The following is a 12,883-nucleotide window of genomic DNA, read 5'->3' on the forward strand; positions in this document are numbered from 1 at the left end:
CTTTCCACTTCACATGTTCCTGTGCCATGCTACCACATCTCTCCTTCCAGAAGGAAGACAGTAAATAAATAAGACAGCGAAAGCTGTTGGTCTCTGTTTGTCATGGAGCCTTGTCTGAGGGCAGACATTCGAATGCTTTTTGAATGGCACCCAGGGAGCATAACCCCTCAACAAAAGGGGCCCGGAGCCATACCCGTGATTAAGGAGCTGACTTGCAACACCAGGTTATTGGATTTCTCCAGGATGCACTGGCTCTCAGGGTCTAGGCTGCTGTCTCCGGGCCCACGATGGTCCCTGCGGCTCTCCTGACACTGCAAGATGGTATGAGTCTGAGGACTGAGGGGAAGTAAAGGCTTGGTTAGCTTCTGACTGAAGTACTGCTGGATCTGATCTAGCTCATTCAGATTCCTCCTGTAAAAAAAAGAAAGGGAGAAGAGGACAAAAGGGTCATTCACTGGGATTACAAGCATCTTTTACATTTCCCTGACAGTCTACTGCTGGAGCTAGGACCTTAGTACTTCTCACTTGCTCTATAACACCAGGACCCTGCCTTCTTTCTCCAACCCACCAATTCATCCCTCACCTGACTGCAACCCTGCTGCTGGGGACAACTTTCCCCTCCTTCTGTCTGGCTCATGAGATTCCTCTTCTGATGTTCAGCAAAAACCCCACCTCCTATAGGGAAGGAACCATTCTTTTTTTTTTTTTTTTTTAGATAATAATAATTTTTTATTATATTATGTTAGTCATCATACAGTACATCCCCAGTTTTTGATGTAAAGTTCCATGATTCATTACTTGTGTATAACACCCAGTGCACCATGCAATTCGTGCCCTCCTTACTACCCGTTCTTAACTACCATTCATGTCTAGTTTTCACATCCTCTTACTCTGACAGAGGAAGGCCTTACTCTGGATGAACACTGACCTTTGTTACCTCATAACACTGTAAAAACTTTTAGGAAAAGAGCATTCAAAGCCTGTTGAACTGGTAACTTCTATTTTCCTTCCTTTGAAAGTATTCTTAATAAAGGGGAATATGCAACATGTACTAGAATATAATCGGTTTAATCTGGAGCTGGAACTGATCCTTCAAGTGAGTGACCTCTCCTAGCAAGGCTTCCCTGCACCTCTAAATTGGTTTAACAAGTCCCCCATTGTGCTCCACAGTTCTGTACTCTCCAATCACATCTATTTCCCCGGATGTACTGTGAGCTGTGTGCGGATTCCTTTCTATCTACTGTACCCAGCACAGTGCTTTCTCCATGATAATAGATGGGCCCCGTCCCAACTGGAGGCATTTCTGCTTCACACCCTGAATGCTGGAATCTGAGTTCAAGCTACTCTCCTTCCTGTGTCCCTATGCTGTTTAACTTTTAAAGTGCTCATATTTCTCCTTTCCAAAGGTCCATCAACCCAAATCCTTGGGCCATCTCTCCCTTAAACTCCTTCACTCTTGGCGTCTCCAACAACCTTTTGTCTTAGATTTCTCTTAGTTTTCTCATTACCTGTCAGCTTCCCAAACTAGGCCATGAGCACTTGGTGATAGACGATAGTATTTCAAACTTCTCTATTACTCTGGTTCACTCACTGTGCCTGGTACAACACAGACGCTAAGTACCTGTGAGGCAAACTGAAAGTCTCTCTATCCTTTGTTAGGAACAGTTTGCATGTTCTACAGTCAAATCCACATTAGATGAGGGAGCACAGTGCTGATCCCTAATCTGTCACTAGAGGCCACGACTCTCTTAAGTCGCAGTGGATTTACTTACGTGTCTCCATCTGGGTGTATGCCACCTGCCAGCTGTAGCAGGCTAGCACATGCCAAGTGTGAACTGGGTGGGACTTCAGAAAATGTGCAAACCCAACTGGCCTCGTCAGAGGTTCTGGGTATAGAACCTATTAACACTAAGCTGCGATTTTCTCATCTGCTGAAAGGTCTATGAATATTTGCTCTGCAGGCCTCATAGGATTGCTGTGATTCAAATAAAGCCTGTTTAAGGGCTCTGTGAACCCGAGGAAGTCATGCAAAATTGGTATCTTGTTTCATCTCGATTTGGTAGAAAATTCATCAACTAGCAGTTTTCCAAACCTGGTTCTAGGTCTAGCAACATCGGCATCATCTGAGAACTTACTAGAAATGCTAATTCTCAGGCAGGATCCTCGACTGACTGAATCAGGAACTGTCTGGATGGGTCCAGCAATTGCTGTTTCAACAAAGCTCTTCATGTGATTCCGATCCGCACTAACTGTTGAGAACCATTGCTCTAGGGCAGTGGTTTGCAGCGTGGCAATGTGGCCCCAGGAAGTCTTTTGGCAATGTGTGGAGACATTCTTGGTTGTCACGGGCGGGGGAGGGGTGCTACTGGTATCTCGTGGATAGAGGCCAAGGATGCTGCTGAACAGCCTACAGTGCGGAAGACAGGCCCCTCCAGCAAACATCTGGCCCACATGTCAACGGTGCTGACACTGAGAGAAACTGCTCTAGGGTGTAGGAGAGTTTCTTTCTCTCTTTTCTCAGTGAATTCTAAAATATATTATGTGCATGACCCAATAAAATGCAGCCACACTGTTCATGGTTTTACTTAAATAGCCTCCAGTCTCTAGCTGAGAATCTAAAATGAGAATGTGAACATACCACTTCCTTGTAACATTAAAGTTTGACCAGTTTCCCACAGTCTATAGCATGACTGTTCAATTCATTTTAACCCACGTCCCACCAAAAACATTCTGCCAATTCTCTTCTGAGTTCACTTTATGAAACCAAATAATAGGTTAGTTTTTTTTCCAAATATAAAATCTGCAAATGTTTTTTCCTCAAGCTTTACACACTCTCTTCCTCCCCTCCCCATCACTTTCCACTTGAGAATCATTTGTTCTAAAAGTCCAAACTCTTAGCTGATGGTTAAGGCCCTTCAAGATGGCCCTATAGAACTTTCCCTGCTTTTTACAACTTTTTTTCTTTTTTAAGACTGATTTATTTATTTGAGAGAGAGAGAGACAGTGCATGTGAGTAGGGTGAGGGGCAGGGGGAGAGAATCTCAAGCAGCCTCCCCACCATGCACGGAGCCCGAAGTGGGGCTCAATCCCACAACCCAAGAGGTCACGACCTGAGCCGAAACCAAGAGTCAGATGCTCAACCGACTAGGCCCCCTGCTCTTTACATCTTATGCTCAGCTGTCTCCTAACTGTACTGCTGGTATTCCTCCAAACTTGACTTGCTGTTTCATGCCTCTGGGTCTTAGCATGTTTTCTGCATAGAATGTCCTTCACATTTGTTGACCTGTTCCTTCAGAGACCAGTTTAAGTGTGACCTCTTTAAATCTTCCCATGACCAGCTTAGAATGTTACTCATTCCTCCATCTACCCTTGGCCAGAAAACCTGCAGCTCTTATCACACATCATGAAAATTATCTGGCAACAGGCTATCTCCTCCTCCGGGAATGGCAGAGCCAGGATCGGAAGCCAAGGCTACTGGACTCTGAAGCCAAGACCTTTTCACAGAACCACACTTCTTACTAGATAACCCAGGGGCTGACTCAGATGATCTCTAATGGCCCTTTCTTCTCTGGCTCAGATGCTGACTAAATTGAGAGACAGGGAAGCATTAACAGGACAGATGCTGGTCTGGAAGAATTCAGTGCTTGTGAGAAGAAAGGCAGGATGAGGCTCTGTAAATCTGAAGTAGATATGAAGCTGTACAGATGTGAGGGTGGTTATTACATTTGGTGAATGACCTCAAGTTCCTGTGTTAACAGGTGGATCGAGCCTGTGATAGAGCCTGTGAAGGAACGGAAGGTCCTAAACTTGAGAAAGACTGATCTACGAGGAATCCTGAGAGGTTCCAGGGTCCAATTCAACCCTAACCTAGACTTGGCCCCTCCTCAGCCTCCCAGGGCAGCGGCAGCAGACAGAAAAACACGGCTGCCGGCTGCCACTGCCCATGACCTTGTGCTTCACTATGGTTTCCTGTGTCCTTTCCCAGCACAGGGCCTTACCTGAGAGAAGTCAGAATGGAAGTACGGGAGGACAAAGGCAATGTGGTCAGTTTGTCATCACGTGGCAGAACTGCCTCTCCCTGCTGCAGGGATTCATGAAATCGGCGGATGTTCTGCACATGCTCTTCATGGCGTGAGGCCTGACTTCTTGTGGGACCGCCTCTGTCAGGAATAAATGGGGCCAAAATAAATTCCCAACCAATAAGAGAACTCGCAACGTGACAATCAACAAATAACCCTCCTAAAACGGTATTGCAAATCCATCCCCATTACCACAGTTCTGGCTTCATTAATTCTTGATCTTCCAAATAATCTTGCCTTCAGTCTTACTCCTTTATTTTTCTCTCTCTCTTTTTAAATTTTAGTTCCAGTGTAGTTAACATACAGTGTTATATTAGTTTCAGGTGTATAACAGAGATTTAGCAGTTCCACACATTACTCAGTGCTCATTAAGACAAGTGTACTCTTAGTCCCCTTCACCGTTCCACCCATCCCCCCACACCATCTCCCCTCTGGTAACCATCGGTTTGTTCTCTATGGTGACTGGAGCCAAAGGCAGACTCTTAAACAACTGAACCACCCAGGTGCCTCTATTTTTAACTTTTGAGGAACCTCCAGACTGTCTTCCACAGTGGCTGCACCAGTCTGCATTCCCACTGACAGTGCATGGGCTTCTTTTGCTCCACATCCTTGTCCATATCTACTTCTTGTGCTGTTGATTTAGCCATTCTGACAGGTGTGAGGTGATATCTCGTTATGGTTATACAGCTCTGTAGTGTAACGTGAGGGTCCAGAATTGTGGTGCCTCCAGCTTTGCTTTTCTTTTTCAAGATTGCTTTGGCTATTCAGGTCTCTTCCAGTTCCATACAAATTTTCAGATTGTTTGTTCTAGTTCTGGAAAAATGCTACTGGTGTTTTGATAGGGACTGCAGTAAATGCATAGATTGCCTTGGGCAGTATAAACATTGTAACACTATTTGTTTTTCCAATCTATGAGCATGCAAGGTCTTTCCATTTTTCTTTTCATTTTTTAAAGTAGGCCCCACACCCAGCGTGGAGCCCAGTGTGAGGCTTGAACTCACAACCCTGAGATCAAGACCTAAGCTGAGATCAAGAGCTGGGCGCTTAACCAACTGAGCCACCTAGGAGACACTGTCTTTCCATTTCTTTGTGTCATCTTCTATTTATTTCTTTCATCAGTATTTTATAGTTTTCAGAGTATAGGTCCTTTGACCTCTTTGGTTAGATTTATTCCTAAGTACTATTTTTGGTGCAACTGTAAACGCGATTGTCTTTTTGTTTTGTTTCCTTAATTTCTCTTTCTGCTGCTTTATTATTAATGTAAAAAAATGCAACAAATTTCTTTATATTGATTTTGTATCCTATGATCTTACTGAATTCATTTATTCTAATAGTTTTCTGGTGGCGTCTTTAGGCTTTTCTATATATAGTATCATGTCACCTGCAAATAGTGAAAGTTTTACTTCTTCCTTACCAATTGGGATGCCTTTTATTTCTTTCTGTTGTTTATTTCTGATTGCTGTGGGTAGGATTTCCGGTTCTTTGTTGACTAAAAGTGGTGAGTGGACATCCTTGTTTTATTCCTGACCTCAGGGGAAAAGCTCTCAGTTTTCCCCCCTTTAAGTATGGTGTTGGCTGTGGGTTTTTCATATGAGGCCTTTATTATATTGAATTGTGTTCCCTGTAAACCTACTCTGTTGAGGGCTTTTTTTTTTTTTTTTTTATCATGAATGGATGTTATATTTTGTCAAATGCTATTTCTGTATCTATTGAAGTGATCATATGGTTTTTATCCTTTTTCTTATTGATGCTGGTATATCACACTGATTTGCAAATACTGAACCAGGCTTGCATCCGGAGATAAATCCCACCTGATTGTGGGGAACGGTTTTTTTAATGCACTGTTGGATTCAGTTCGTTAATATTTTGTTAAGGATTTTTGTATCTGTGTTCATGAGAGATATTGGTCTGTAGTCCTCTTTTTATGTAGTGTCTTTATCTGGTTTTGGTATCAGGGAAATACTGGCCTCATGAAATGAATACGAAGTTTTCCTTCCTCTTCTATTTTTTGGAATAGTTTGAGAAGAATAGGTACTAACTCTTCTTTATTTTTTAAAACAAGATTGATAGATAGATAGATTTATTGATTGATTCATTGATTGAGAGCGCATTTATTTAGGGTGAGAGAGTCCTAAGTAGACTCTGAGCTGACTGCAGTGCCCGACGTGGGGCTCGATCCCACGACTCTGAGATCATGACCTGAGCTGAAATCAAGAGTCGGATGCATAACTGACCGAGCTACCCAGGTGCCCCCTAACTCTTTAAATGTTTGGTAGAATTCCCCTGTGAAGCTCTCTGGTCCTGGACTTTTGTTTGTTGGGAGTTTTTTTGATTAATGATTCAATTTCATTGCTGGTAATCGGTCTGTTCAAATTTTCTATTTCTTCCTGCTTCAGTTTGGTAGGTTATATGTTTCTAGGAATTTATCCATTTCTGCTAGGTTGTCCAATTTGTTGGCATATAATTTTTCTTAGTATTTTCTTACAATTGTTCATATTTCTGTGGTGTCGGTTATTATCTCTCCTCTTTCATTTGTGATATTGAGTCCCTTCTCTCTCTTTCTCTTTTTTTTTTGGATGAATCTGCCTAGAGATTTATCAGTTTTGTTGATTTTTTTCAAAGAAACAGCTCATGGTTTCATTAATCTGTTCTATTGTTTTTCTAGCTTCTATATCAGTTATTTCTGCTCTAATCTTTATTATTTCCTTCCTTCTGCTGGTTTTGGGTTTTGTTTTCTCTTTTTGAGCTCCTTTATTATTTTTATTTTTTATTTTAAAGATTTTATTTATTTGTTTGATAGACAGCGAGAGAGGGAACACAAGCAGGGGGAGTGTGAGAGGGAGAAGCAGGCNCCTGCTGAGCAGGGAGCCTGATGCGGGGCTCGATCCTAGGACCCTGGGATCAAGACCTGAGCCGAAGGCAGACGCTTAACGGCTGAGCCACCCGGGCGCCCCTTTTTGAGCTCCTTTAGGTGTAATGTTAGGCTGTTTATTTGAGGTTTCTCTTGCTTTTTGAGGTAGGTCTGTATTGCTATAAACTTCCCTCCTGTATTGCTGCATCCCAAAGATTTTGGACTGTTGTGTTTTCATTTTCATTTCATTTCATTTTCATTTCATTTCTCTCCGTGTACTTTTTGATTTCCTCTTTGATTTCTTGGTTGACCCATTCACTGTTTAGTAGCATGATTTTTAACCTCCATGTATTTTGTGGTGTTTCCAGGTTTTTTCTTGTGGTTGACTTCTAGTTTCATAGTGTTGTGGTCAGAATAGATAATATGACTTCAGCCTTTTAAAATTTGTTGAAACTTGTTTTGTGGCCTAATAGGTGATCTCTTCTGGAGAATGTTCCATGTGCACTTGAAATGAATGTGTAATTCTGCTGTTTTAGGATGGAATGTTCTGAATATATCTGTTAAATCCATCTGGTCCAATGTGTCTGTCAAAGGCACTGTTTTCCTATTGATTTTCTGCTTGTTTCCATTGATTTTAGTGTTACCCATTCTCTTTTAATAAATTCTCCACATTATAGCTTGAGTGGTTTTTTAAAAAACACAGGTCTGAAATAACAATAATAAGAACAACACTATCTATGGAGTCCTTATTTAATGTGCCAAGCACCGTTCTAAGCATTTTTGTACTAACCTATTCCCTATTCAACCACTATTGTTTCTTTCTAGCTTTTGTTTCTCTTTTCTGGGTGGGGGGAAGGGGGGGTGAGGTGTCTGTGACCAAATTTATCCCTGAGGCCCAGCATGGGGGATCAGGGCCCATGGGTCACAGTGTTTTTGTGGCAGCCTTTCAGGCCAGTGCCAGCCACAGGGTGGGCAGGCACTGAATTTGACACAGCTGCGGTGGTTTCTCTATTTATTTTTTTTTTAAAGATTTTATTTATTTATTCGACAGAGATAGAGACAGCCAGCGAGAGAGGGAACACAAGCAGGGGGAGTGGGAGAGGAAGAAGCAGGCTCATAGCAGAGGAGCCTGACGTGGGGCTCGATCCCAGAACGCCGGGATCACGCCCTGAGCCGAAGGCAGACGCTTAACCGCTGTGCCACCCAGGTGCCCCGGTTTATCTATTTTTTTAATCTATAAAACAAATTTCAAATTTCTTAGCAAGGTATTCATGAACTTGACTCCACCAATAACTGTCTTCTCTTTAAATAACAGCTTCATTGAGATATAATTCACATACAAGTCACCTAGCGAAAGTGTAAACTCAATGGTTTTTAGTATATTCAGAGTTGTGTAACCACCACCACAATTTTAGGATATTTTCATCATCCCCAAAAGAAACCCTATACCCATCAGCAATCACTCCACATTTCCTCCACTCCCCCAAACCCTCAACCCAAACCTCCCAGCTCTAGGCAAGTGCTAATCTACTTTCTGATTCTGTAGATCTGCCTAATCTGAATAATTCATATAAATGGAATAATAACCATATATAGTATTCTGAGACTGCCTTCTTCCATTTAGCATGTTTTTAAGCTTCACCCATGCTGTAGCATTTACCAGTAATTCATTCCTTCTCACGGCTGAATCATCTTCCATTATATGGAGCTAACACATTTTGTTTATCTACTCATCAGATGATGGACATTTTGGTTGCTTCCATTTTTAAGTTGTAAGCAATAACGCTACTACAAACACTCATGTACATGTTTTTGTGTGCACATATGATTTTACTTTTCTTGGGTATATACCTAGAAGTGGAATTACTGGATCATATGACTACTCAATGTTTAACCTTTTAAAAGGAAGTGCCGGACTGTGTTCCAAAGCAGCTGCACCATTTCAAAATCCCACCAACCACGTATGAGGGTTCCAGTTTTCCTACATCCTCCCAACACTTGCGATATTTGTCTGATTATAATCGTTGTAGTGGGTGTGAAGTGGTGTCTCATTATGGATTTCATTTACATTTTCCTGATGGTTAATGATGTTAAGTATCTTTTCATGTGCTTATTAGCCATTTGTACATCTTCTTTGGACATCTGTCTATTCAGATCATTTGTTGTTACTGTTGTTGTTTTTTGTTAGATTTTACTTATTTATTTGAGAGAGATAGAGAGCAAGGGAGCACGAGCACAGGGCAGGGAGAGGGAGGGGGAGAAGCAGACTCCCTGCTGAGCAGGGAGCCCAACATGGGGCTTGATCCCAGCACCCTGGGATCATGACCTGAGCCGAAGGCAGATGCGTTTAACTGACTAAGCCACCCAGGCACTCCTTTGTGTTCATTTTTTTTTTTTTAAGATTTTATTTATTTATTCGACAGAGAGAGAGACAGCCAGCGAGAGAGGGAACACAAGCAAGGGGAGTGGGAGAGGAAGAAGCAGGCTCATAGCAGAGGAGCCTGATGTGGGGCTCGATCCCATAACGCTGGGATCATGCCCTGAGCCGAAGGCAGATGCTTAACCGCTGTGCCACCCAGGTGCCCCTTTGTGTTCATTTTTAATTGGGTTATTTGCTTTTTTATTATTGAGTTATAGGAATCCTTTATATATTCTGGATATAAGTCTCATCGTATCTATGGTTTGCAGATATTTTCTCCCATTCTATGGGTTGCCTTTTTATTTTGTTAATGGTGTCATTTGTGGCATGAAAGTTTTTAATTTTGATGAATCCAATTTACTTTTTCTTTTGTTGCTTCTGCTTTTTGTGTCTTATGTAAGGAATCATTTGCCTAATCTAAGGTCAGGAAGATTTACTCCTGTTTTCTTCTAAGAGTTTTACAGTTTTAGCTCTTACATTTAGATATATGATCCTTTTGGAGTTAATTTTTGTATACAATGTGAAGAAGGGATCCAACTTCAATCTTTTGCATGTGGGTATACAGTTGCTCCAGCACCATTTGCTGAAGACTTTTCTTTCCTCATTAAACCATCTTGGCACCTTTGACATCTTGGCATCCTTGGCACATGGGTTTACTTCTGGACTGGCAACTTATTCCACCGATCTAGATTTCTATCCTTATACCAGTAGCACACTGTACTGTTTACTGTAGCTTTGTGTTAAGTTTTGAAATTAGGAATTTCTTCTTTTGCAAGACTTCTGCCTATTCTGTGTCCCTTGAATTTCCATATGAATTTTAGGACTAGCTGGCCCATTTCCATGAAAAATCCAGCAGGGACTATAATAGACAGTGTGTTGAATCTGTAGATCAATTTGGGGAGTACTGCCATCTAAACAATACTAAGTCTTCCAATCTGTGAACATGGGATGTCCTTCCATTTATTTAGTCCTTCTTTAATTTCTTTCAACAATGTTTTATAGTTTTCAGAGAATAAATTTTGGAGTTTTTTTGTTAAATTTATTTTTTAAGTATTTTATTATTATTATTATTATTTTTTAAAGATTTTATTTATTTATTTGACAGAGAGAGAGAGATAGCCAGCGAGAAAGGGAACACAAGCAGGAGGAGTGGGAGAGGAAGAAGCAGGCTCCCAGCGGAGCAGGGAGCCCAATGTGGGGCTTGATGCCAGGACCCTGGGATCATGACCTGAGCCGAAGGCAGATGCTTAACGACTGAGCCACCCAGGCGTCCCTAAGTATTTGATTATTTTTGATGTACTGTAAATAGAACTGCTTTCTCAACTTCATTTTGGTTTACTCACTGTTAATATACAAATAAACAATTGATTTTGTGTATTATATTTTAAAATGTTCTCAGTTTAGGGGTGCCTGGGTGGCCAGTTCATTAAGTGTCCGACTCTTGATTCGGCTCATGTCGTAATCTCGGGGTCATGAAACTGACCCTGTGTGGGGCTCCACACTCAGCATGGAGTCTGCTTGGCGATTCTCTCCCTCTGCCTCCCTCCCCATTTACGTGTGCTCTCTCCCTCTCTCTCTGAAATAAATAAATAAATCCTTAAAAAAAAGTTTTCAGTTTAAATTTCTAATATGGTAAAAATAGGTAGATATAACTTACCTAAATAAACCTCTTTGAAGTCATCAATAATTTTTAAGAGTATAAAAGCGTTCTGCAGTAGAAATGTTGAGAACTGCTTTACTGAGATATAACTACTATATAATAAATTTCACGTATTTAAAGTGTATATGAGGTATTTTTTAAAAATTTATTTATTTATTTATTTGATAGAGAGAGAGTGAGCATGAGCAGTGGGGAGGAGCAGAGGGAGAGTGAGAAGCAGGCTAACCACTGAGCAAGGAGCCCGACACAGGGCTTGATCCTAGGACCCCCAAGATCGTGACCTGAGCCAAGGGCAGACGCTTAACCAACTGAGTCACCCAGGTGCCCCATAGGAGGTAAGTTTTTATAATTTTTTATTGGGACTGAAAAATTATTGACCAAATAACAACGCTTTATAGGAGAAGTATCAAAACTATTTGGTCCAATTTACTTAATTTTGTGCCACAATATTATGAGTTTTGACATATGTGTACATCTAAAGAAACCATTAGAACATTAAGATTATGAACATATCCATCACCCTTAAAAGTTTCTGTCCTTCATAATTCCTCCCTTTTTCTTACTCTATTCATCTTCCCTTGACCCTAGACAAATAGTGATTTGCTTTCTGTCACTACAGATTAGTGTGAGTTTTCTAGAATTTTATATAAATGGAATCAGATACAATGTACCCTCTTTTGTCTAGCTTCTCTCTCAACATAATTATTTTGAGATTTTGTGGTATAGCAATATTGCCTTTCGCAAAGTTTTTGAGCAGCATTTCGTTGTAGGATTATACCACAATTTGGCTAGCCTAAGATGGCTAGCTGGATCAGAATATGTCATTTTGATATGGTCCTTCTATAGTGGGAACGGGGATATTTTGTTTTAAAAGATTTTTTAAATTTATTTGAGGGAGAGAGAGAGAGAGAGCGAGCACTCGTGCACGCAGGCGCATGCATGAGTGCGGGAGGGGGGCAGAGGAAGAGGAAGAAGCAGGCTCCCTGCTGAGCACAGGGCCTCAAGCTGGGTTCAATTCCAGGACCCTGGGATCATGACCTGAGTTGAAGGCAGATACTTAACCAACTGAGCCACCTAGGCACCCCTGGAACAGGGATATTTTTACGTGGACAAAAAGCAAACCACTAAACTTAGCTTTTACAATTATTAAATAATGGCCTCACTATCATTCTATATTTCTATCCTTGTACCAGTACCCTTATCCTACCCATGTCTAATGGATTGGCCATGGTCAAAGTAACACCCATAAAATTACGCCAGGATACCGGAACAATTATTTAAGCCTGTGATCTAGGATTTGACAGACACATGGGAGCCCTTTATACAGAGGCAGAGGCACTCTTCATGTGGTAAGCAGAGAGAGAGCTACCCAGCACTGAAATGGGCCTTTGAGGGGCTAAGCGGTGTTAGAGAGTGACTTTCTAGAATAAAGGGTCTACGCATAACTGCTGCTGTAAGAATGGCTGTTGTAGGGGAAGATCCCCTGCCTTATTCCTGAAGTAGAGAGACAGACACGGGAGACGCTGGTGGAGGCAGGGGGACGACAATGGCACTAGGGCCGGGAAGGGAGCAGGGTGGAAAGCAGCAACATTATTCCTAGACCCTGCCCTTTGAGAGAATGGAATATGCTCTACCCCTGATATCCATACGCATGTCCATGGTTGGCGTGTTGAAGCATCTGGATGGGCCAGTTGCTTTTTATAAAATATCCTGGTTCCGGGAATGGGATAGACCGGTGATGGGTAGTAAGGAGGGCACATATTGCATGGTGCACTGGGTGTTATACACAACTAATGAATCATCGAGCCTTACATCGAAAACCGGGGATGTACTGTATGGTGACTAACATAATATAATAAAAAATCATTATTATA

The 12,883-nt window shown here is 41.6% G+C and overlaps 1 protein-coding gene and 1 non-coding gene across 2 annotated transcripts in view; both read right to left on the reverse strand.

The window, feature by feature from the left end:
• C2CD3 (C2 domain containing 3 centriole elongation regulator) overlaps positions 1-12,883 on the reverse strand; it is a 123,493-nt gene that overhangs the window by 23,017 nt on the left and 87,593 nt on the right. The window contains exons 28-29 of the mRNA XM_040631318.1: positions 3,999-4,160; positions 194-411 (exon numbers count right to left, since the gene is read on the reverse strand). Coding sequence (XP_040487252.1) covers positions 194-411; positions 3,999-4,160 — 380 coding nt within the window. The remainder of the gene's footprint in view (positions 1-193; positions 412-3,998; positions 4,161-12,883) is intronic.
• Positions 7,795-7,929, reverse strand: LOC121103011. The gene has a single exon (XR_005835156.1). It is a non-coding gene; the product is annotated as a small nucleolar RNA SNORA5 (small nucleolar RNA).

Source organism: Ursus maritimus, unplaced genomic scaffold (genome assembly GCF_017311325.1).
Source record: "Ursus maritimus isolate PB19 unplaced genomic scaffold, ASM1731132v1 scaffold_16, whole genome shotgun sequence".
Taxonomy (NCBI): domain Eukaryota; kingdom Metazoa; phylum Chordata; class Mammalia; order Carnivora; family Ursidae; genus Ursus; species Ursus maritimus.